This window comes from Martes martes (assembly GCF_963455335.1).
Source record: "Martes martes genome assembly, chromosome: 16".
Lineage (NCBI taxonomy): Eukaryota > Metazoa > Chordata > Mammalia > Carnivora > Mustelidae > Martes > Martes martes.
The window spans coordinates 41290378-41316932 of NC_137904.1; the positions used below are offsets into that span (position 1 = coordinate 41290378).

At 40.4% G+C, this 26555-nt stretch overlaps 1 protein-coding gene across 3 annotated transcripts in view; it reads left to right on the top strand.

Annotated features, from left to right (window-relative positions):
- SKAP1 (src kinase associated phosphoprotein 1) overlaps positions 1–26555 on the top strand; it is a 278719-nt gene that overhangs the window by 34290 nt on the left and 217874 nt on the right. For all 3 annotated transcript variants that reach the window (XR_013968074.1, XM_080825334.1, XM_080825335.1), the window contains exon 3: positions 23015–23040. Coding sequence is in view for 2 of the 3 variants with exons in the window: in XM_080825334.1 (XP_080681460.1) it covers positions 23015–23040 (26 nt within the window). In the remaining variant the exon portion in view is untranslated. The remainder of the gene's footprint in view (positions 1–23014; positions 23041–26555) is intronic.

Consider the following 26555-nt stretch of genomic DNA (forward strand, 5'->3'; position numbering starts at 1 on the left):
CTCTGCACTCAGTGTAGGGGAGTCTGCTTGAGATACTCTCTTCCCTTATCCCCCTGCCCTTCCCCCAACCCCTGCTCTCTCTTTTTAAAAAAGAATGTATCATCAGATGTCTTTGTTTTATAGGAAGAGAGACAAAATGTTAGTTTGACACAACTCTTGGAAGTAAGAGTTTCTAAATAGTGTGCTATAAATATCATTACCATTAATTTCATAGAGGGCTTGACTTTTCATAAGTGCTGGTTATTGAGCTTAAATACCACAAAAGAAAACTCATGCAAATGAAGCATGCTTGAAGAGAACTAAGGTATAATGTGCTATTAACACATTTGTGTTACTTGTGATTTTAGTTATTTGCTCATAACATCTTTCTGATGTTTCATTCTACCTACACTGGAGTTTCAGTGCTAACTCAGAAAAAGAAAGAGGAGGAGATACTTGTACAATCCATCTAAGTTTCAATAGCTCTGAAAAGACTCAAAAGTCATAGCAATAATTTGACCATATCTTGAAGGTTAATAATTCATTTCTTCCTTTCTCAGTCCTATCCCTGCTTTCCATCCTTAAACCAAAAAAAACAAAACAAAACAAAACAAAACAAAAAAAACAAGCCCGCAGCAAATTCAGGGCTATCACCGTTCAGTTGTATGCCAAATTCCTGTACTAGTGTTCTGTTATTCAGTGAATGTATGTTGAGAGTTCACAACTGTGTTAAAAGATTTTTGGGGATACATTTATCTGGCAGTGAGGGGTTATATTTAGTAGTTCTTTGAGTCTGAGATGCTCTGCAGGTGAGACTGATAGGATATTTCCCACTTCTGGTCTCTTGGCTTAACCTAGAAAGGAAGGTCATCTTGGGTTTGGTGCCAGATCCAAGATTAAATTGATCCATTTTTTTCCCTTTTATACTGGGTTATTGTGATACGAGTGGGCAGAAGCTTCTCCCTTTGGTTATCCTAAAAATATTTTATATAAGTAACTCTGATATATAATAATATTTTAGTAGTTTTAGTTTAGTTTAGTAGTAGTTTAATAGTTTTTCATAACTCCTGTTATTTAACAGGTAGGGTTCTTTTTTAAAGACATTTAAAAAAACATGGATGAATAAATTTTATTAAAAATTCCAAGTAGGGGCGCCTGGGTGGCTCAGTCGTTAGGCGTCTGCCTTCAGCTCAGGTCATGGTTCCAGGGTTCCTGGATCGAGCCCCACATTGGGCTCCCTGCTCAGCGGGAAGCCTGCTTCTCCCTCTCCCACTCCCCCTGCTCTGTCCCCGCTGTGTCTCTCTCTGTCAAATAGATAAATAAAATCTTTTTAAAAAAAATTAAAAAAAAAAATAAAAATTCCAAGTACTGATCTCTTTAAACAGAATAATATGGTCTATCAAGAATAAGGAATTTTGAAATGTGACCTAGGAGGTAGGCAAGTGACCTTGCACCCTTCAGGTTGGACTAACCCACTAGAATAGTAAGCTGAGCACACTCTTTAGCCATGTGGTTAGGTCACTGAAATTTGCTTTACTCCTGATAGAATTACAGCCATTGTTATCGCTTGAGCACATTCCTATTATCTACTCAATATGGATTTGTCCTGAAAGGTCTCAGAAAATCCTGTGTCAATTTTTTAATACAGGAAGCTTGTCTATTTGTCTATAAAGAGAGGTTCTTAATTCATGCCTTGTGTGAAAAGATCGTTTGTATGAAATCAGTGTCTTCATTTTATCACCATTGCTTTGGCCTTGATTTTTAGTTTCATTTTATCCGGAGCTAGTCTTTTATACCAGCACTGCACTATTTCCTCTGCTTATAGAAAGCCACTGTGGGGGAAAAAAATGCCTCCCAGTATTCATCTATTTGTGGATTTCCAGGGACCTTGTGGTGTGGAGCCTTCCTGATCGTGGTTTTTCTCTAATTTGCTTGTTTTCTCTTATTTCGGATATAGACCCACCCTGTAGCCACTTCGTGAAACTAGAGCAAAGGGGAGAAAAATATAGGAGCACTGGGTCAGCTGTCAGGAGCCAAACTCTTTGTTCTGATGTTATTTCTATAACCCTGACTGATTGAATTGAAGATTCCCCTAACGATGATCTTACGTTTTCTTTGGAAGTTGGGTCCCCCAACATGTTTGTTGGAATTACTTTTTTCCTAAGTGTTACAAAAATAAAAATATTACCAACCAAAGTTTGACACCTCTATTTGATTTCTTTTACAGTGTTGCTATGATTTTTTTTAAATTTGGAAAATGATGCAGGAAATTTCATTTCCTTGGGATTTTATTTTATTTCATGATTCTATTGAAAATGAGTTGGGCTTAAAGTGGGTTTTTATAATCGCACCATGTGAATCATTTCTTCTTTGGAAGCCAGATCTTCTCCCCCACTGTGTAGCCTCATCTAGTCTCCCCAAAGTGCGGTGCTAGCAGGGTTGGTAATGAAATGCAGTCCTACTTATCACGCTCAGCAAAGGGCTCAGAGAAGACGGGAAAAAAATCAATCCCACAGGAACTTCTCGAGTGCTAGATATCCATATTTAACCCCCATGCATTTAAAATGGAAATGAGATATCTTAGGGTTTTAGTTTTTGATTTACACAAGATGTCACTGCCTCCTTGGCAATGGGAATATTTTACAGACCAACTGCTGACCTGTTTGGGAAGATCTTAGCCTATCGCCCCAGGTCCAATGTAGTTTCTTCATATTTCTTTCAAAACTCTCAGCAGTGTTTTGCAATAGCTTTGATTCTTCAGGCTTCAAAGGATGCCCCTTCCAGGGCCAATCCTCTGAAAGAGAAGAGAGAGAAGAAAAAAAAAAAAAAAAAAAAGGAAGATCAGTGTAGGGGAACAAACTGCTCATAAAAGACAGGCAGCTCTCTCCCTGTGGCAGCTCTTACTGTAGTCAGTTACTAGGGAGTTTACAAATCAGTAATACCAGGGCTTCCCAAAGCCAAGAAAACTCCAATTTGATGTTAGTACTTTGTTGCCAAATTTGTTCCTAAGGTCACCTAGTCTTCAAAAGTCCAGCTTCGGATTGTTGTATTGTAGATACAATGTGGCTTATTTAAGATGTATTATTATTTAATGCTCCAACTCAAGTTCCCTCTTAAGTTTGTGAGGTTGAGGTTCTCATCATAATTTACAGAAAACTCTATGTCCACATAATCTCCAGTTAGCTATTTCTCTAAGTTATATTAGTGAGTGTCTCTCTCTCTCATTTGTGAATTCTGCCATAACCCACAAGGTCCATTTTGCAGTTTAGTAACTGACACTAGAAAGTGTCTATCGAGTGTCCTTGTGCTTTTGTTGGTGAGAGATCTGGGATATAAGAAATTATTCAAATTAATAGAGTTAATAAAAGATTAGGATTTAGAATTTTAATTGGTTGTTTAGATCACTTAGCTAAGCCATTACAAAAAATGAATTGGCATCTTTCAAAAGATTATTGGTTTAAAGAACTGTAACAAATACTGAAGTTTAGCCAATTATATATATGCTAAAATGGTTATGGATGGAGCATACTCATGTATAATGTATTCTAATTTATTTTGGAATGCATCAAAAAAAAGATGGATAGGTGGATGGATGGATGAGTGCATAGATGCATGGGTGGATGGATGGAACAATGGATGGATGGATATGTGATAAAGCAAATATAACAAAATGTGAATCATAGAGGCTAAGCTGTAGGTATATATGGAGTTCTTTCCATTTTTATGCATATTAGAAAATTTTCATAATAAATGTTGCAAAAATATTTTTTGTTTGACTTCACATTTCAAAAACCATGGATTTGATTCACTGTGGTTTCAGAAAACCATAGACTTCCTCAATTTGTAAATCTAATAAACATATTTGGGTTTATTTAAAAAAAGATCTTATTTATTTATTTGAGAGAGGCACGGCGAGAGAGGGAACATAAACAGGGGGAGTGGGAGAGGGAGAAAGCAGCCTTCTTGCTGAGCAGGGAGCCTGATGTGGGGCTTGATCCCAGGACTCTGGGATTATGACCTGAGCCGAAGGCAGGCGCCTAACGACTGAGCCACCCAGGAACCCTATTTGGGGTTTTTAAGGGTGGTAATTTTTCTAGGAATAACCTTATTATTTTTGTTACTTTAAGTGAACTAAAGGATAATCTTCCAGTTTGTTATTCTTGATATAACTAGCTAACTTTTATACTTCTTTAAAACTTCTAGGCCAGCAATTATGGAGTGCTGAAATTCAATTCAAGCATTCTGCCCAGGAGATTCTGAAATTTTTATTTTTATTTTTTTTAAGGGAAGGCAATTTCTGACTTTTCTCATAAATTTGATAAAAGGAAAGCTAATATGAGATTGGTAGTCCAGTAGGAAATGGAACTCAATTTTACATTTTTAAAATCACTTTATGGTATTAAAAATGACAGAGGTTAGAAACAAAGCTCTTACTCTTTTATTGAACTAGAATTGAAAGTGGCAGAAAATCATTTTGGCCCTAGTGCAGTAAATGTTATCACTAAAACATGTTCAGGGGATATTAGGATAGTCTCTCAAGCACTGGAGACAAAAGTTCACAGAACAAGAACTGATTTTTCTGTCCTTATCTTGAAATTATTAGATGTACGGGAGATGAAAGTATCTTAGCTCTAAGAGGACAGGGAATGGAGTATGTGTTGAAAATGATAATGTCTCCATTCTGGAGAGAGGTGAAATGGAGAGTGTGTGGTGGAATGGGTATCTCAGCAGTGACAGGCGTGATGGAGGGAGTCCACGGGGATGGGGAGCCAGCACCTGAACCAGTCCCAGGACTGGGGAATCCAGAACCAGAAATAATTATACTTACGCAAAATTGTGAGCTGATGATGAAATGAAAATCCAGGGGTTTTATTCATTAAAAGAAGAACTGTTTGAAGATTTTTGTTTAACGGGGAGTTTAAACTGGAGCTGTCAGCAGCTACTTTATTTTGAGAATCCAATAGGAGAGAAATTTTAAGTCCATGTGGGGAAAACCAATCATTTTTGAGTGTGCAGTGTGATTATTCTTCAGAATTTTGTGTAAATGGAGCAGGTTGGTAAGCATATGTTTGCTGATCCTACAATGATTAAAATTCAGAATAAGTAAGGCTCTTGTGAAATTGAGTTTTCAGGTTCCAGCCAGTGTTCTATACTGCCATATGGCATAACTAGAATTAATTGCTGTTCCCAGTCTCTTATTCTTTTACTGAATATCTAGGTGCCCTGTTTGAAATATTAGAGGTTCCACAGAAGTATTTAATCACATGAGATAGATGTTTGACATGTTCACGAAAGCAGTGTGTGTAGCTAATAGTTGCTTGGGAGAAAAAGCCCTTTGTGAGGTTTTCTATCCCCTCCCCACCTTTTTATTAGAAAAATGCATGGGTAGGAGAATTAGCAAGGAAAAGAGGGAAGCTTCTCAGGACTTCACAGGTCAGTGTAGATAGAAAAGGTGAAGCAAAGACTCTTTTTGCTAGTCTTTAGCTCCTTTGGTAACCCAAGTGTGTCCCATGGGCCAGCAACATCAGCATCACCTGGAAACTTGTTAGAAATGTAAAATCTCAGGCTCCATTGAATCAGATCCACTGAGTCACAATCTGCATTTCCATAGGATCCCAAGGTTATTCATGTTTGAGAAGCACTGCTTCAACACATACTTTTAATTTCGTTTCAAATTCAGTTTCTCAGAACTCAGAGTACATATTTCGGGAGATTATTAACTCCTTAAAGGCATGGATGATCTTATGTTAATTAAAAAAAAAAAAAAAAGGTCTGGGGCGCCTGGGTGGCTCAGTGGGTTAAGCCTCTGCCTTTGGCTCAGGTCATGATCTCAGGGTCCTGGGATTGAGCCCCGCATCGGACTCTCTGCTCAGCAAGGAGCCTGCTTCCCCCTCTCTCTCTGCCTGTCTCTCTGCCTACTTGTGATCTCTCTGTGTCAAATAAATAAATAAAATCTTAAAAAAAAAAAAAAAAAGGTCTAGCAAGGTGTTGGCATGTGGTATGGACTCAGTAATGTGAGTCCAATGAATGGGGGTGGGGAGACTGTTATAACCAAAAACTGAGTTTTGGGGTCCTAGGCTAAAACTTAAAACAAGAGACCCTCTTATTAGGACATTTACTATTTGGTAGCTGGCCCCACATATTCTTTTCCAAAGATAGGATGCTTTCTTTTTACCAAGTGTTAGGGCGTACAGGACCTTTGCAGACATGGTTCCCATCTCTTCATGTATCTCCTATGATAGCATCTCTCTAACATTCTGTGAGAAAAAAGAGACCAGACTGCTGAACCTACACTGGCATTCTGCAGAGCGTGGATGCCAGTCATTGCCGCCATCTCTGTAAGCTGTCACCAGCCGTCTGCTTCTGGTCATCCCCCTCCCTACTCAGTTTGGCATGTCCTTGTCTCTGCCATCTCTCATCTCTCCTGAGGACTTCTCCTCTAGCCCTTTCCCCTGTGTTTCTAATCAAATTGCACTGCATCCTCAACCACTTTGCTCCATCTCTGCCTTCGGAACACTCAGCTCTGCCGCAGGACAGTTTTGCTTGTAGTCATCTTACATAGAATGTGCTTCCTTTCTGGAAGTGCTGTCGGCATTCTAGCTCCTTGCTGCCAAGTCTAAACTTTTCCCATTCAATCCTAACCCTTTTGAGATGTGGCTACATGGCTTTACAGTTTTCTGCCCCTCTGTTATCTTTTTTTTTAAATTTTATTTATTTATTTGAGATAGAGTGAGAGAGAGCATGAGCCAGGGGACTGAGGGAGAGGGAGAAGCAGGCTCACCACTGAGCAGGGAGCCCAATGCGGGGCTCGATCCCAGGACCCTGAGATCATGAGCTAAGCTGAAGGCAGAGGCTTAACTGACTGAGCCACCCAGGTGCCCTCCCTCTGTCATCTTTTGAGATCACGCTCCTCCTCATGCTGTTTGAGGACTAAAGCAATGCCTCACAGTTACCATCTTTCCTCCTTTGTTATCACTACCCCCTAGGACTCTCTCTTTCTTAAATTTAGTCTCCTCCCCCCGTTACAACACTCCTTCATCACAGAAATATGCTCAAATTTCTCCTAATATATATATTTTTAGATTTTATTTATTTGAGAGAGAGAGAGAGAGAGAGCGCGCGAGCGAGCATGAGTGGGGGAGGAGCAGAGTGAGAGGGACAGGCAAACTCCACACTGAGCTTGGAGCCCAGTGCAGGGCTCGATCCCACAACCCTGAGGTCATGACCTGAACCAAAATCAAGAGTGAGTCGCTTAACCAACTGAGCGACCCAGGCATCCCAAATCTCTCCTAATAGTAAGAAAAACATTATATCCTACACAGTGATTCCCTTTCTAGCAACTATTCTGTGTCTTTTTTTTTTTTTTTTTTTTTTTCAGACAGAAGGCTAGATTAGCCATTTCTGGTTTCCTCTTCTCTGATCACTCCTCATTCCTCTATGATCTGGCTTCTGCTCTTATCAATTAGAGAGTTACCAGTAACTCTCTAATTGTCACCTCCAGGGGACCTTTTCCACTTGCTCAGTCTCCCTGCAGCATCTGACATTGTTGATAGCTTCCTTTTCCTCAAAAAGTTAAAACAAACAAACAAACAAACCCAACTCTCTTTCTGTTCATTCCCATGATAATAGTCCCTCCTGGATGCATTCTTTTTTTTCCCCCAAGCTGGTGCTTGGGCTCATTTTTCTGCCCTGTCCCTTGAGCCTTGCCCCTCAGGCTTGTCTCTGTCCTCACCACATTCTTCTCAGGCAGTTGCTCCCATCACAGCTCTACGACCTCCTCTAAGGCTCCGCAGCTCAGAGGCAGTCCTCTGGGCACGACTTCAGACAGCATACCGGAGAGCTCCTCTTGGGTGTCAGAGATCTCAGCGTTCACAAAGCTGGGCAGACCCTGCTGGATGCATCCCCAGCAGGGGCTCTCCATTCTTCCTTGACGACAGAACCCTACCAGCCTGGGCATGAATCATGGTTTGGAAGCCACGACAGACTTCTGATAGCCTCTCGCAGGGAGATGGCAGTACTCCCTTGAATGTAGTAGCTGCCTTAAGATACGACTCTGTTCTACAGTGTTAGAGCAGAAACACCACAATAGCCTAGACCCTTCTTGCCACTTTTGGGCCCCTACATCAACCCTGGAATCAGCTGTCTCCAGACCTGTTTTGAAGGAAAAATAAGCTTTATTTAAGCCCATGTCATTGGGTGTTCCGTTACTTATAGTCAGAAAAATGCTGACTATCCAGAACTGATCCTGCTTAGCCCTAAGCCTAACTCTGCTTTCCCTAGGCCCAGGCCCCCAAGGCAGAATCGTGGGTGTCCTTCCTGGCTTCTCTGTCTTTACTCCCCAAGCCATCAACAAGCCTATTGATTCTTTATCCTAAATCTGTCTTCTCCTCTCCCATTGTCACTGGCTAAACTGCCGCCTCCATAAAGTCTTACTCAGGGCATTGCAATATTCTCCTTTTTGGTTCTCTGTCTCAAGTTTCTCCCTGTTCCAGTTTATTCTGCTCCTCCATTCTGTTGACAGGCAAACTTAAAAATAAATAAATAATTTAATCATGCATATTATAGAAGATTCATTGATGTGGAACGATAAGATATACTATAAATGAAAAAGTAGGTTAAATATATATGTAAAAACCTCAGAGAAAAATGTCTCCAGAAAACCCACCAAAATGTTTTTTTTTAAGTTAATGTATATAAGTACTCTCTATACCTAACGTGGGGCTTGAACCCCTGACCCCCCAGATCAGGAGCCACATGCTCTTCTAGTTGAGGCAGCCAGGTGCCCTGCCCCCACCAAAATGTTAATGATGATAGTCTCTGGCAAGTGGAGTTTGAGTAATTTTTAATTTCTCCTTTTTGTTTATTTGTATTTTCTAGCTCTGTAGTGATTATATATTTAATCCTAAGTCATTGAGATCAGAACCCTTCCTGTTTAAAAAGGGACAGAGATTAAATAGTGAAAGCATATTTGGTTTCCAGGTGGGTAAGGAGTTTGAACGGAGGGGAAAGGAGATGTAGAAAGAGGAAACTGGGCTCTAATTGTGTTGTGAAGCATTGGGTCACTCCTGTGCAAATAAACAGCTGTATGTGAGGTGTTTTACTCTGTGCCAAACACACACACACACACATAAATGCACATGAAAGCCATATGAAATACAGCAGTCATCAGAGTAATTTATGATGATTTTGTTAAAATATATATATATTTTTTTAAATAAAGGAAGTTCACTCTCAAGGTCTTCATTAGATGAGGTATCACTGACTGAGAACAACTTTCGTTTCTTAGATATTATCCTTTTGAGCTGCACTGAACTGACAGAGGCTGAATCCTTCATTAGAAAAGGATTATCTACCCTCTGTGTGACTATCTAATAAAACATTTGTGTTTGTGGGACTAGTTTCCCAAAGCGATGGTGCTTGAGTAAACCATTCACTTCCTCCTTCTCAAAACATCAGTCACCATGATTGATTTTTATGTTGGTCATAAAGAGAAATGGAATCACCTAAGAGCAGGGAGAGGATTACAAACCGGAAGAAGTTAATTTACTTAACAAATATGTGTTGGCTATTTATTTACTCTTTGTTGGGCATCATGCCAGGCAATCAAGAGTGTCACATATCATATAGCCCTGTTTTTCAAGAAGTTATCGGGCCACTGAGTGGCCAGACTTATGACCAGAGCCAGCATGGAGACCACTGCTCACAGATACCTTTTCTAGAAGGTCTGAGATGTCTGGTTCCCATTTGTAACATACCTTTTCACCATTTAGAAATGTATTTAGGCTCAACAGCTTCTCTCTCTTTTTTTTTTTTTTTAATTAATTTATTTATTTATTTGTCAGAGAGAGAGAGAGAGAGCACAGGCAGACAGAGTGGCAGGCAGAGGCAGAGGGAGAAGCAGGCTCCCCGCTGAGCAAGGAGCCCGATGTGGGACTCAATCCCAGGACGCTGGGATCATGACCTGAGCTGAAGGCAGCTGCCCAACCAACTGAGCCACCCAGGCGTCCCAACAGCTTCTTTTAAAATACAAATTCACCTGGAGGGTTAAGAGACTTCTGGGTATACATTAGCTGTGTTGAATGGTTTTCTTCTAATTTTTGGTTAAGATGAGAGTGCTGAGGAAATTCAGTGGCCAGATTTGTTGAACCGTTGTTATGGGCGATGAACCATGCTAGGTACACTGAAGTTGGTCAAGGCATCACAGGGCTCTTTTCCTTGGGAAGAATGAGGGCTTCAGAGACTCTCACATCTGCAATTTAAGAATGACAGTCACAGCCAACATCACCACACATGTACTATATGCCAGGCCCATTGTCAAGGGTTTTGCACACATTATCTCATTTAATCTGTGTGCGTGAGATGGATATCAATGAGAAATATCAGATGAGAAAACCGAGGTTCAGAGAGGTAACCAATGTGCTCAAGATTACACAAATGTTAGATTCTGGAATTTGGATTTGAACCCAGGCAGTAGGACTGTTAGGTCGCCACTCTTCTGAGGCTCAGTTTCTTCATAAAAAGTGAATAATAGCACTTAATTGACTCAACAAATGTTTACGAGCAAATGCCAAATGCAAAGCATTTTTGTGGTAATATGACACAGGTTCCAGTCCTCCTGTAACTTATTTTTGAGCAGGATAAATCAAATAATTATATGATACATCTACTTTGTAGGATTTCTGTTATGCATATAAAAGTACCTAATATAATCCGTGTTACATGATTAGATACTCCCCAAAATATTCCCAAGAAACTTACAACCCAATGGGAAAGGTAAAAAATCCTGCACAAATAACTATATCTCAATATATATTGTGGCTAAAGCTTTAGAAGAGGCACGCATAGATTGTGCCGTGAAATCTCAGTGAAAGAAGTCACTTCTGGCTGGTGGGCTATGAGAAGCCTTCAGGGCTGCGAGATGGCATCATGACTTGGCTGTGGGTTGAAAGGGATGGGTGTTTGGTGAGATACATTGTACCCCAAAATAGCAGAAAGATACAGAGAGGATAAGGTTAGCCATATTTGGGAACCAAAGGATGATTCAGGTTATTAGGTATAAGGGAGTAATGGGAGAGATAAGCCAAAAAAGATAGGATGGAACCAAATTACGGAAACGAGAGTTTGATTGAATTTTGGAGGGGCAATAGGTAATTTGGGGGAGAACAGCTCAGGGCGTGGGTGTGCAAGCTGATACTTTAGTAGAGAGTCATGGATAACATGTGAATCCTTGGCACCTGGGCAATCTTTGGCCACTGGGAGACCAGAGATAGTTGTAAAGGCAGAGAGGGTAAGAATGTCAAAGTTTGCCTGTGTTTCCTGTGCCCTGAGAAAGAAGACATACCATTTCTCCTTCTCATTATCTTTTGCTTTGAGGACACCAACCTCATGTTTATATTCACATTTCAATAGCTGGGTTTGGCTTATTATGGGCTTAACAAGCTTTTATGGATAGCCAGGAAACCTAACCACTTCTCAGAACTTTATGGAAAAATATATTCTAAATAGCCAACTTTATGCTTCAACTTTTGAAATGTGATTGGTTTGTAACTGAAAGATTGTATTTACTGTACTTCAGATCTGTTAACAAGACTTAATAGGTTTTTGAAGCTGGCCCAGAAAACTTAACACTATTACTTTGTTTCGTTAGGAAAATGCATTCCAAGGTCCAAACAACTGGAAATGGGATACAGTCTATGCTTGAACTGGGGGCTAACTGTCTAGAATTTTCTTAACAGACAACTGTTGGCAAAATACCCATTTCCTTTAGATTGTTTTCCAACTTTGCCCCATCATATGGATTACCTGAGGATCTTGTTAAAAATACAGATTTCTAGGTCTCTACCCTACAGATGCTAATTTACCAGGTCTCGCGTGATCAATAAGGACTCCAGGAGATTCTTAAAATCAGGCAAGTATATGTAAAAATCTTTATCAGAAGACTTCCTCTTTTTTTTTTTTTTAAAGGTACAGAGATACTACTTTGGTTTTCAAATGAATTTAAATAGTGGAGGGGAAGGATGGGGGATTTGACTGGCAAGTATGAGTTGAGGCTGTTAGTTGGGTGGTGAGGTGGGTCCCCCAATATGATTGGGGATAACTGACAGGAAAATTTTACTGGCAAGGCTTAGGATCAGCAAGTAACTGACAATATTTCAACCCAACTGGATTGTAGGGTGAGGGATAGGGATATGGTCAGCAGCAAATGGCTTTGGGCCTGATGTTTGCCTGCTGCCTTTTTGCTTCCTGGTGGCCTGGCAACATGGGGAGACATTTCCTGATGCTGGAGAATCCCTTGAAGTACGACAGAACCAAAGTCCTGGCCCCACGATGGGTCAGGTAAGTCCTGGGATTAAATGGTTGATTATAGTTGAACTGCTGGTGACCCCTGACCTGTATTGATGCAGCCTAGAACTGATCACATAGTCATTGGCCTTTAGATCAAAGTAGTTTCATTTTTTATGATTCAGATAATTAGGTACCTCTTGTGGGGGTTTAATATGACTGCTGTAGATACTATTCAAAGAAATAAATGGCCAAGAATGATATTTTAGTATAGAATCTTGTACAATTAGGAAAAATCTTGAGGGCAAAACTTACACAATTTAAAAATGATTTCTGAATTTCTATGTATATCTCAATTCCTAAATGGAAGAATGCGTATACATAAGTATATGAAATTTTGAAAAAATATCGGTAATTCATTGTAGCTCTTGGAGTGGTTACCAGCAGAAGCCTGACTTCTCGATTCTATTTTTATATATTTATTCAGTTTTAGAGCAGAATGAATGAGTGAAATAATATTATGTCTTTAATTAGGAGTCTGTTGTTATTTTTCAATTAATCTGTGTCAGTAGCTTTAGCATTTGTATTAAATCATTTTCTTCATGAAAGCTTTTAATGAAGAAACAAATTGATTGTATTTATATATTGGATTCTTGCCACTACAATGTGTATTCGGTCGTGTCTTTTGAAGTATAGTTTTGCTAGTCATATTGTGGTTATTCTTTGAAACTAGTTTTTTGTGGGGGGCGATTCTTCATTTGGATGGAGGTTTTAATTTACCAGGGGTTTCTTATTTTTTTCTTTCTTTTCCTTTTCTTCTCCTCTTTTATTTCTCTTTCTGTTTTACCCTCTTGCCTTTGTGCGAGTAATTAAGAGGAAAATGAAAGTGTCCCATCTTCTTTGGGATAAAATCCACACCCCATGGTGTTACCTGGAGAGCCTTGCCTGCTGTCTGCATCTCCAGCCTCGTCTCTGACCCCTCTCTGAAATACACTCTGTGCTGCACTCATGCTGAACTCAGACAGCCCTTCTGTTTCTCAAGTCCATTCATTTTCTTAGCAAGCATTTGTTGAGCACAGGCTCTGTGCCACTGCCCCTTGAGGGCCCAGTGACGTAGAGAGACAAGAGAATTGTGGTGCAGTGTTATAGGCGCTGCTGAGAGGTGTGCACAGAGGGGCCATGGGAGCACCTTACACAGGGGACAGAGCTGAGCCTCAAAGGTTCACTGGGAGAAGAAGGGGCACAATGGAGAAAGTGTGCTGGCAGAGAGAGCAGAGATATGTGAGAGCAGCAGTGTGAACAGAGCAGGGGAGGGAGGACCTGGAGGCTGGGGCTGGAGTAAGCCTCTGCAGGGCTTTAAGCAGGGCAGTGACAAGACTGGGTTTGCACTTTAGGTCATTAGAGTAACGATGGTGCTAATGACAGAACAGCTGATATTTACTGAAGGCCTGCCAGGTGCTGGGCCTGGTGCTCAGTTCTTCATGTGCATTGTCTCAGTTAATCCTCCCAAAAAACACATGAGGCAGGTGTAGTTATTATTTCTATTTTTAAGGTGAAACCAAGGGAGGGGGTAGGGGATGGGCAAACTGGGGGAAGGGGAGTGGGAGGAGGCTCCTGTTTATGGAATGGGTAAGTCATAGGAATAAAAGGCACAACACAAGGAATATAGTCAATAAAATTGTAACAGCAGTGCATGGTGACAGGTGGTAGCTGCACTCCTGGTGAGCACAGTGTGACATGTATACTTGTGGAATCACTATGTTGCACACCTGAAACTAATGTAACACAGCGTGTCAACTATACTTCGATTTAAAAAAGAAAAAGATGAGGAGACTGAGGCTGCCGCCAAAGTTTGCAGCCTAGAAGACGGAAGAGCTGGGACTCCAACCCAGATACGTCTGCAAAGCCATTGTTCACCACTGCCCTTCCTTCTCCATCAACCCTGAGGAGAATGGGTCAGAGAGGAGCAGGGTGGCAGGTGGACGAGAGAACATCAATCTGGGTCAGGCATTCTGAAGGCTTGAATGAATTCAGTGCCTGTAGGGATGGAGAAGAGGTAGATTTAAAAGATATCAAGGGAGTAGAATGTCCAGGTCTTGGTGACTGATGGGATGTACGCAGTCATAGAGAAAGAGATGAAGGAGCAGTCCCCAAGTTTCAACTGGGTTCATGAAGATGTCAACCATTGAAACAGGGAGCATGAGATAGGAGAGATTCGGGACTGGCTGGACAGAGGATAGTCCTGGAAGAGAAGAGCAGAATAATGCTATCTCCTGTTTCTTATTGATTGTTAAAAGTCTCTTATATGTACAGACACTGTAGTCAAGTCTTGGGCCGTTGGGTTTTCTCCCCCTCAGCCTGAGCGCCAGGACATGTCCTCCAGTGCACTCTTACTCTTCTGTCCTTTTATCTCCCAAGCCTAGAAGAATCCTAACCTCAGATCAATTCAACTATCCACATCTCTGCTCTTACATTTGGGCAGCCACTCAGTGCTGAAGAAAAATGACACAGTTGGAATACTTTTACTGTAAGGCTTGGTCTCCCACCTCAGTTGAACCCTTAATGATATCTGGCAGTGACCTTACATGACCCTAGTAGCAACCTTTCTAATGTTCCTCTTTACCCCACTACCTCCCCAATCCTTAGCAGATTTATCATATCACCCTTGCATGACATTATCACCTGCTTCACAAGATAAAACCGGCTTTCAGGTTGGAACCCACTGAGAATCTTGCCCTGTCCCTTCCTCACACATGTCTGCTTCGGGCCTCTGTCACCTGCTCTGACCGGCTGGCTGGCCGCTCTGCATCCTGGGCCTGGCCTCTCAGTGACCCTTCCCTCCCCTGCCAGGCATCTTCCTTTATCTGATCCCAGATCCTCCCTCAGCAGCCCTTATCTGCAGACGGCCAGACAGCTTCTGGCATTAGCCAGACCTGAGTTCTTCTGGCCCTGGTTTTTACCTTGTGTGTGTTTTGTGCCAATCCTATCACTTCAGCACAGTTTGACTGCTCGAGCCCAACTGGCCCACAGTTGGGGCTTTCCATACTCTCAGTCCCTAACAGAGTATCTGGCAAGTAGTGGAGATTTATTAATGTCTGAGAGAGCGAATGCAGTCTTCATAACTTGAGATATAGATGGTATGTTGGCATGTTAATGTTGAGAAATCTACTCTGCCTCGATGAGCTCTGAGAACTAATCCAGCCTAAATATTTTTTGTTTAACATTTGTTCTCGGGTGGATAATGTAACCATGTTCATAATAAGGGAAATATCAAGGGAATTTTCAAGTGACTATCATGTTTTTGAACCTGTCTGCCCAAGATAAACTGTGGTAGCTTCACAATGGACTTCTAAATGTCTATGACGCAATCACATAACCTCTCCATACTTCATTTTCTCATCTGGAAAGTGATGGGATGGATTAAGTGACCTTCAATGACCTTCCAGCTGTAAAATTCAATGAGTAGAGGGTCCACAATCACAGTGTCATGCATACGTCAGTTATTCATGAATCAGATAACTAGGAGTCTTGGTGGTCCAAGAGTAGCTATTAACCTGAAGCAAGCAAAAAATAAAACAAAATGAGGTTCCAAGCATCAGCAGAGACAAAAGTGACAGGATAACAGCCAAAGATACTGCAGTTTAAAATGATAATCAGCTGCAGTTCTTTGTATATAAGTGCTGCCTTTTCTCTCCCATACACATTTGTAACCAAAAAATATCTCTGATTTTCCTCTTGTTGCTCTGTTCCCAGCCCATGTCCACATGTGTTATCAAATCTCTTGTCTCTCTTCTTGGTCTCCAGTAAATGGCCTCTCAGGTTGTCTCCCTCCCATCCAGTCTGCATATTTCTGCTTGTTTGATCACAGTGGACATCATTTCCTATCCTTAAAATGAGCAAACAACCAACCAATCCTTCAGGTGCTCTCCTTTATCTACAGAAAGAAAAAAACAAATCTCAACTCTTAGGGTCTTTTATTTTGTCACAACATACCTGGCTGGAATTTTTCTTTAATAGTTCATTGAGTTCTAATTGGTTGCCTATTACATGCAGGGAGTATGGGGATTACATAGACATTCAACCACAATTTGCAGTCTTGATGCTTGAACATAGGGGAAGGAATATTTGAATGCAAGTTTTCAGTATTGTGGTGAAAGACCATAATCATTGACTAATTGAGAAAAGCACCCAGATTTCTTGCTGTTGGTATCCAGGGTGGATGTTGGATTGAGCATAGCAGGGATTTTATGTAGTGAAAGTGTTGCGGAAAACTCCAGTGATAAGTAAGGTCTTATTTCTTTTATTTCTTTTTTATGGTCTGGGAACAGAGTTCTAAAAAAAATCAATACTGTCAACATTAGATAATGTTGCTTGTTTGTTACTTAATAAAAGTTTCATTGTGACCATTTCATAAGTAGGAGAATATTGTGTTGTCTTCCAGGGTGGGTTTCTAAAACTTGTGGGTGTAGACTCAAGACCACAGAAATATTATACCCAAAGAGAGAACCTAGGAACTTCTTATGGCAGGTCCTTCTATAACCTGAGTTATGTGCTTGTCTGTTGTTACCATCGTATTTGTTATTTCCTATCTTAGATTGACATCCGTTGATGTATAAATACCTCGTTTAGATTGTAAGCTGCTTGTAGGCAGATACTAGGTCCTGTCCTTTTGATGGATTAAAGGTACTGGGGCTAGAGGGAGCACCAGCTCCCCTCCAGAGGCCTTCCCATCCCTGCCTGTTGCTGAGGCTGACGCCCTGACCCTAGGTCCCAGCCTCTGATGCCTCCACCAGGGACTTCCACCAGATGGTGCTCTTTTCCCATTTCTGTTCTTGGGTGTCACGGGCGGTATGACCCTTGGCCACTTGCCCATTTTTCTGAAATGGAGCATAGCTACTAGAAAGATTTGAAATCAAGTGAATCTTCCAAAGTAAGAAAAGAAGTTATAGGAAATATCTACAGGGTACAGACTATTAGCATTGTTCAGAAAAGCCATTTCCTTGGGGCATGTATCAGTCTCTACCATGTGGCTCACTGATAGAGGTCAATTGCAAGGGGTTTTCCTAGTGTTATCAACTTGCTGTTGAAAGCCCTGCTCAATGAGGTTTCCATTTGAATTCCATTTTTAATATCAGCATAGCACTTCATTCTTTGCCGTCTGTTTTGAGATAGTCATTACCGAGAGATGGTCAAAAGCAAAACAGAAGTCATCTCTGGATGGCGAGTAGTGCAGACAGCCTATCCATGTAGGAGGCACCACTGTTTTGGTATAAAAACCAAAGTTCAAATTTATATCCTTGAGTCATCAAGAAGAGATTTGATTTTGTTTAGCAGGTGGTTTAACGAGGCAGAGAATGTATGATGTGTTTTAAATTTCCATAAGTCACAGGTAGAATAACATGTTTAATAGTTTAGTTGCAAAAAAATTCATTTAGATGTTCTAGATTTATGACATTACAGATGTTGGCCTTTGTGGGTAGCTAGTTTTATAATGCCATTACAATCTTATTCATCTAATCCAGAGGGTCTTATCATTTTGGAGGGGAAGAGTTATTGGCATTTTTTGGAATCTAATGAGGTTTATGGACTCTTCTTCAAGGGAAAAGAAAACATGGGTTGCTTTCCACCCACGATTTTTAGGAGTTCATGAGTCTTCTAAAGCTCAACTGTGAACTCTAAGTTAAAGATGTCTGATCTAACTATTCTCTAATACTAAGCTGTCTGGCAATAATTATTTGTTTTCTATATGGCAGTCAATATAAAAGCAGTTACTGTGGGATTTAAGAACTTGAGCTCTGGAATCAAGGAGACCTGGATACAAATCTGGATTCTGCCATTTAATAGCTATGTGGTTATGGTCAAATTGGTTAACCTTCCTGAGTTTCAGTTTCCTAATCTGTAAAATGGGAATAATAATAGTACTGACTTCATAGGGTTGTGATGAAGATTAAATAAAATAATACATATAAAACATAAAAGTGCTGAATATGCTCTTTTTTTAATTATAATCAGGAAATGGAACTATTTTTCCTTCCTAGATATTTGCAGAAATATGGAGGTAGTTACAGTTGTTTGTTTTATCTCCTTCACCAGGATCTAATTAGCTGGCTGAGTGGTGAAAGCTCTGAGTACTTAATCTCAATAACCATGTTCATTGGTTAGTTTCATGGTCAAGAGTTTGATACTCACCTCAAACCACCGCCCCCCCCCCCATCTAATGGTTAAGAGCTGATAGCTTCATTTTTAACAGGAATCTAATGTTTTGTGATTCCTGAGTGACAAACTAGAAGTTTGTTTGCCATTTGAAAGATACTGAAATATATCTGCAGACAGACTATGTGTACTTTAGACACTGTTTCATCTAAGGAACCAGAACAAAGGACTTATCACATAGAAGACATTCAACAAGTATTTGTCAACTGAGTGACTGAATTCTTTTAGGATAATAGAAAGTCTTTTGAGAAAAAATTATTTTTTCTGAATGTTTTTAAGTTAGATTATATTTTCAAGACTTTCCTTCTTAATTTGTTATTACAGTGCCCACTCTGGAACTAGTTGTTAGGATTAGAAACTTGTCTGCCTTATTACCAGCTGTGTAAACCATGGGCAAGTCATCTCACCTCTCAATAAATACCTTGGTTTCCTTATTTATAAAATGGACATAATAAGAGGGCTATAGTGTGGAGGCATGAGTTCATATAAGAGAAGTGTTTAGGACAGTGCCCACAATATAAGTGAGAAATCTTAACATTGTTGTTATTTGTCATTGCTGTTACTACTTCTGTAGTAGCCTCAAGATCCCCTCACTATAGTGAATCCCATTTATTTGTTGTTACCTTTCCCTAAACTAAAGTTCACTGAAAATCTCTCTAAATTTAGAAGCACAAATAGCAAACTTTGCCTCCCATGTAATGTAACTCTAAATTTTCTAGACCCTATTTTGCAGAGCCGACAAAATGTTAGAAAATTTTGTTCTTCCATTTTCATTTTTGGAGGATCACGTAAAGATGGATTTATTTTGACTGAATGTGAAAACAATAATCATCAATATGGTTGCAGCAATTTCTGTCTTCTCGTTCTGTACTCATATTTTTCCGGCTCCAAATGTCATTTGCATGGACCCGATGATGTTGAGTATGGATATTACAGCAGAGTGATAGCTTCCTTTTCATATTGAAGCTGAAGCTTCAAAGGGAAGATTAAAGAAGTGTTTGTTATCTATCTGCACAGGCCTGATATGAAATTCTCAGAGGCCTTTAGGATAAACACAACTCTGTGTGTGTGTGTGTGTGTGTGTGTGTGTGTCTGTATGCCTTTTCTTCTATGTAATTCTATTGTGGTGTTTGTATTTTGGTTTAAAATGTCTAGTTTCAGACTTGTTGGAGTCTCTAGCTAAGGGATAATTGTTTTTAGAGTGAAGGATAAGAATTAGAAGATGGGGGCAGGATTTGACTAAATGCCTCCTAAGGAGTGTAGAATTCTCTAGTGTGGGGTCATCTTTCCAGAGAATGTGATGAAGGCCATCCATAGGATATGTTTAATGAGACAAGATCAGGACTTTCGATGTATTGTGCCCAGTGGAGACTAATCCACGGTGCCCTCCAGTGAGGGACGAGATTGCTCACCTCTTGGCCTTGCCTTTTAGAAGTATCCTGTGTGTGTGTGTGTGTGTGTGTGTGTGTGCGCGCGCGCGCGCGCGCGCGCACGTGTACACAAACTTTCTTTAGGATTGTTGCACAATTAAGACTTAGAGTAACATGGTAGGGTAGCAGGATTGTTTTACACCTTCTGAAAGCGAAGGAAACTAACATTCCACTTTATGCCATTCCACATCAAGTTCTACATCTGATTTTTTACTGACAGAAATATTTAATTACAGTGTCATCAAGATTAAGGCAGATTCTGCTATTTAGCATCAACCTGCTACTTTATTTAATACTTTTTTTTTTTTAAAGATTTTATTTATTTATTTGACAGACAGAGATCACAAGTAGGCAGAGAGGCAGACAGAGAGAGAGGAAAGGAAGCAGGCCCTCTGCCGGGCAGAGAGCCCGATGCGGGGCAGAGAGCCCGATGCGGGGCTCGATCCCAGGACCCTGGATCATGACCCGAGCCAAAGGCAGAGGCTTTAACCCACTGAGCCACCCAGGTGCCCCTATTTAATACTTTTAAGTTGAATTCTTTCTCTGTAATCAGCCTTCTTAGGCTACAACTATGATTGGCAGAAGCGATACTCTCAGTGTGTGTGAACTTATAAGATCTTCTTAACTAAGAAGAGAAACCAGGAAACCAGCATCACTCTACAGTAGGTAGAGAAGGGGACTGAAAATATGTGTGTGCATTGGAGTGGGGATTGTGGGGAAAAGCAGAGCTCGAGATTATCAATAACATGTTTCACCTATTTAACAATTTGCCAAAAGTTGGCCTTTTAACTGCCACAAGCATGGCTCCATTTTTTTTTTCTGTCAATAAGAATAATATCAGTTAGCGAAGTTCCTGCTATTGCCATCGTATACATTTTGGAAGGAGAAGTACACCCACACCCTCCTGCCCTCCCCCCCACACTTGCACCAGGCTTACATTCTAATTTCTATTTATATTGAAATGGAGGTTGAGTAATGATTGGAATCAAGGGCTGGAGCAGTGCCTCCAGAGGAGATGCGAAACAGCAAGAACATGGAAAATGGCTCGCCCCTTTGATGATTTGCTTGATTAACTGTGTTTTAGAGAAAAGAGTTTGGTGGAGGGGCACTTGGGTGGCTCAGCCGTTAAGTGTCTGCCTTGGGCTCAGGTCATGACCACGGAGTCCTGGGATCGAGCCCTGCATGGGGTTCCCTGCTTGGTGGGAAGCCTGCTTTTCCCTCTACTCCCCCTACTAGTGTTCCTTCTCTCGCTGTCTCTCTCTCTGTCAGATAAATAAATAAAATCTTTAAAAAAAAAAAAAAAGAGTTTGGTGAAAAAACTCTTCACCGTGGCCAGGTAGAGTGAGAAGCTGCACCATCTGCTACGGGGAGATGGACTCGTCATACTAATATATAAAACTTGTTTTAAGTTACCGCCACTCTCAAGTATGCCTTCCTATTGACATGGACACCCTTCTTTTCAGCTGCTGCAGCTTTGCCTTTCCCACCCTTCCCTCTCCCCCTTTCCACTGCAGATGTCATAGCTGTCCTGAACTTTCCATGCCTTGTCATCCAAGTATCTTACATTTCCCTTCACCTGATTGACAGCCCAGAACTCTTCTGGGAAAAGAAAGGAATAAGAAAAGTCAACCAGGAGGCTTCTCCGTCTTCTTCATCTCTGATAATTCATCTTCTCTTTTTTATCTCTGATAATTTCCCACAAATGCATCTCTGGATTATGGCAACATACTCCCACTTATCTCCTACTTCTCTGTTTCCTGATTTAGTCTTATAAAGAAATAACCCAGATATCCACTGGAATGGGATTTGTCTCTAAAGTAGCCTCACCTTATTTCAGTCATGTGTGTGCTGAAAGATACACCTCATTATTACCCATGTATTGCCTTTTTCTTAATCTTTTATTTTACGTTATAGATTCTTTTAAGAATTTGACTTTAAAAAAACAAAAAACAAAAAAAACAAACTCTGAACTCTCTCCCAAGGAAAAAAAGTGTTCAAATGAACATATACATTCCTGAGAGGTCAAGATGAGGATAGAAAAGTATTCTTTCTATTTAGTGGCATGGAATTATGTCCATAGCAGGAATTAACATGTGGCTACTATAAGCAAGATTGGAGTATGTTGAGGAGTGAGTGGGAGGTGGGAGTGGGAGAAAACAGAAACTACAGACAACAATTTTTGAAAATTTCACTGTGATGTGAAGGGAAGAGGAGAGCAGATGGAGGGATACGAAGAGGGTGAGGGAGGCTTTGCTTTATTTTTATGTGAGCATAAATACTGATAGAAAGGGCCAAGTTGAGAGGAAGAGGTTGAATATATACAAGAGAAAATCGATATAGAATAATGTAAGGTTCCTGTGAAGGCAGGAGGAAATGGAATCCAAAGTACAATAGACTTTTGTGGGTAGCCACCATATAGAACTTTGTTTCTATGGGGGAAATGCAATTTACATTCCAAATAAGCGACTTACAAATGATCCTTTCTGTCACTGCCATTTCATTAGTTTGAAGACTTGAGGGGTTATTGGTTTTGCCAATAATATCCCAAAATAAAAGAGGAGATGGGGGTGGACAATGATACAGTGGACGGCAAGGGCCCCAGTCTTGGCACAGACACTAAAATGCTAGGTGACCTTGAGCCAGTTGTGCACGCTTCACCAGTAAAATAAAGAATTTAGGCCTAGAAGTATTTGAGGATGTGTTTTGGGTGGGTGATGTTTTGGTTGTTGTAACAACTGGGGGTGCTACTGGTATTAGGTGCTGAGGACCAGCGACGCTGATTGTACAAGACAGGTTGTCACAGCAAAGTGTTGTCACACTCCAAGCCTGTAGAGCTCCTGATGAGAAACTCTGGACCACGGCTAGGTAACCTCTTAGGACCCTTCCAGCAACATGGTCAAAACCGTCTCAGGAGTCACAGTGAGTTAAATGCCACTGAGAATCTTTCAAATCTCAGAAACAACCCTTTCATTTTTCTCAAAGTGGGTAGTGGTTTGGCTGGTTATTCACTATTTAGCAAGCTTTTTGGACTAGGTGCTCTCTCTACCATATGCCAACCAAGATTGAAATAACAAGTTTGACTTATCTCTATTCTTTTCTTTGTATTTCAGGTACTATTGGGATATTCAGCCCCAAGGTGAGTGCTTTTTGGCCATTTATGGTTTTACACTAAAAATGTGTGGATGGTATTGTTCCTTCTGCATCCTCTAAATAAGCTTCTACACAGAGTGGCATTAGGCATTTCTAAGGAAAGTTAGTGGAGTGTTTAATTAATCTTCACCCTGCTGGGCTCCCCTGCCCTGCTTTTTAGCAACAAGAGGCTCGGATGCATCTGCCTTCTGAGTGGATTGGTGCTAGATTATTTTACAGAGCCAAAGCTATAATACGCTTTTACTCCTTAAGCTTTGTCAGATGCCAACAGGATCTACTAACATTGAAATAAAATGGTGGCTGAGTCCATAATAAAAACCTTGGGAGGGCTCCAACTCAGCTAATTCTTCATTTGCTCCAGAAATAAATTCCAGTATGTTACCTCCTTGGTCACTGTGCTCTTCCACACAGCTTGCCTGTCTGGCAGCCTAGAAATGTCAGAAATGGAGTAGTGTTGAAATTCCCACTAGAACAGTGTTATCACATTTTAATATGAGCCTCACTGAAGTCTCGGTGCTTCTAATTGCTTTCAAACCATTGTTTTCCTGCTTTTGCTTGATGAACCCAGCATCTGGCATAGATTCTAAAAACTACAACAGACAGCTGTGTGCAAAATTAAAAAAAAAAAAACAGGATTAGAACATATTCTTAAAAGGTTCAAAATTGGAATTCTTTTTTCCAAATTCAGTTTGAAAGGATATCTTTAAAGTATATGTATTCTTTCTTTTAATACTCTGGTTGAGAACGTCAGAAACATCATTCTGAATATTAACTCTTAACCTATTATAAATAGTTTTTTTTAATTTTCTCAGAAAATCAGGGAGAGTTTAAATCAAGCTTACAAATAGCTTTATGAACTATTTTGCTCTAAAATTTTTTTAAATCAATTGTAAACTTTCCAGTTTTTCTATTCTCTTAATATTGTCAATGTATCGTTTCTCCATGAGCATAATACCTTAGAGAAATTCAAATTGTGAGGAATAATGCTAGTTTTATGAAAATTTTAATTTTCCCAGATCATACTTTAGTGTATTTCAAGTCTATTTAAGAATGTCTTTAAAATCAAACTTTAAGAAATAAAAAATCTTACAGGTTTAAAGCTTTTTGACTCTTGTAAGTTGGTCATAGTATTTATAATATTTTAAATAATGTGATGTGATGTTACTGTGTATCTCGCTGTCCTAAAGCACTTATGGCTAAAAACACAGACTGAGAAGGGAGAATTCTATGTAACAATGTAGCAGTTTGCTTTGCAAAGTGTGAGATATGCTATTCAGGCAATGGCCCTGTATAGTTCAGGGTTTAACAGATGTTAACCAAAATCCACAGGGGGCAAAACATGAATGTGAACTGGCAGAAACGAATGGAACTGTGAGGGTAGAATTAATTACCTAAAGGAGAAATAAAGAATTTGTGTCAGAGCTATGGTATAGTAATGTTGAAAAGAGAAGAGAATTTTGGAGTAGAACACTAGAGACCATACGGGGCTACAAAGACAAAGGGCAAATCTTACCAGGTTCTTGTGATAGAGGCATTGTAGTCATTCTCAGGTTTACCGCAGCTTCCACGCAGCCTTTCTCTTAGAAAGAGGAAGAGGTAGAGCAGCCAAGAGGACAATTGAAGAGTTTACTTAGAACAGAAAACTGTATTTGCTTCTCAACAATGATTGGATATATGTGGCAAATTCTTTGCTCATTTAGAAGTAAATGTAGGGAAAGATCAAGTTGGAAAACCCATTCTGTGTCTTGGCCCCAGCCTTGCTCCTCCCCCTAAGATATTTTTGAGGGGGGGTATCTTTTACCTTGCTCTTTTGATTGGATCTTAGCTGGTTGCTAAGTGCTTCAGAAACTGGCCGGGTGTGTGGGGGCACTAACAGGTCTCTGTAAGGTACTATAGAACAGTTTAGGAATATGAAAAGTATAGGAATATGTAAATAAGGGAACAGCTGGCAGAAGAATTTAAAAAGCTCTAGATGACTAGGTAGTATTAGGAAGGGAGTGAGAAAGGACAGAAATGATGACCTCAGATTTCCTTATCATTTTTATCTATGGCAGGATCCTTGTACAGGAAGATGATGGGATGAATTTTATCAACTCCAGACATTTGCCTAAATACACACTTGTGTTCTTCAGGATATTTGGACTAAACTAGAATCTGGTGTCTAGAAGGAAAATAGTTCTTTTTTTTTTTTAAGATTTTATTTATTTATTTGAGAGAGGAGGGAGAGAGAGAGAGAGAGAGAGAGAGAGCATGAACAGGGGGTTGTGGAGCAGAAGAAAAGGGAGAAGAAGATGCCCCACTGAGCAGGGGAGCCCACTGCAGTGTCTCAATCCCAGGGCCCCAGAATCATGACCTGAGCCAAAGGCAGATGCTTAACCAACTGAGCCACCCTGGTGCCCCAGGTAGGTCTTAATTATAAAAGATCCCTTCTTTATAAATCTCTTTAGTAGCCTATATTTAAACAACTGGTTATGGAAAAGTCTGTGATGAGTTGGTACAATGTGCTTTAAAGCTTACCCTCTAAAGAAAGATGCTGGGAGGGGCGCCTGGGTGGCTCAGTGGGTTAAAGCCACTGCCTTCAGCTCGGGTCATGATCCCAGGGTCCTGGGATCGAGCCCCACATCAGGCTGTCTGCTCAGTGGGGAGCCTGCTTCCTCCTCCCTCTCTCTCTGCCTGCCTCTCTGCCTACTTGTGATCTCTGTCTGTTAAATAAATAAATAAAATCTTTAAAAAAAAAAAAAGAAAGAAAGAAAGATTCTGGGAGAATAGAGAAGTTTGTAAATAAAATTTTTCTTATCCATCATTCCATTCAATCCCAGGTTTAATATGGTAGAGGAGTGACTATTGAATAGTGTCAGGGAGAGTCTTGTCTCTGTTCTAGAGAAGAAACTTGGTATGGTAGAAAGAGCATGGATAGGGTCACCTGGGTAACTCAGTTGTTAAGCATCTGTCTTTGGCTCAGGTCATGATCCCAGAGTCCGGGGACGGAGCCCCGCATTGAGCCATGCATCAAGCCCCACATCGGGCTCCCTGCTCGGTGGGAAGCCTGCTTCTCCTTCTCCCATTCCCCCTGCTTGTGTTCATGTTCTCACTCTCAGGTAAATAAATAAAATCTTGGAGGGAAAAAAAAGAAAGAAAAAAAGAAAGAACATGGACATTGAGGCTTGACAGACCTAGTTTAAATCCCACCTTTACCATTTAGCTAAAGGTCATGTGACATTAGCAAATTGCTTAATTGCTCTGAAACTCGGTTGCCTCATCTATCTATAAATGGAGGATCTGCCAGACACTGTGGTAAGACCTTTATGTACACTATCTTACTTAATTCTCAGAATAGCTCTATGAAGTAGGTACTAATAAACCCATTTGACAGACATGGGCACAGAGGCACAGAGAGGTTGAGAATCATTCAAGATCATGCCCCTCAAAGATTCTAACTTGGTTAGGCTGACTCCATAGCATTCGCTTTTTTAAAAGTAATAGCTTTTTTGAGAAATAATT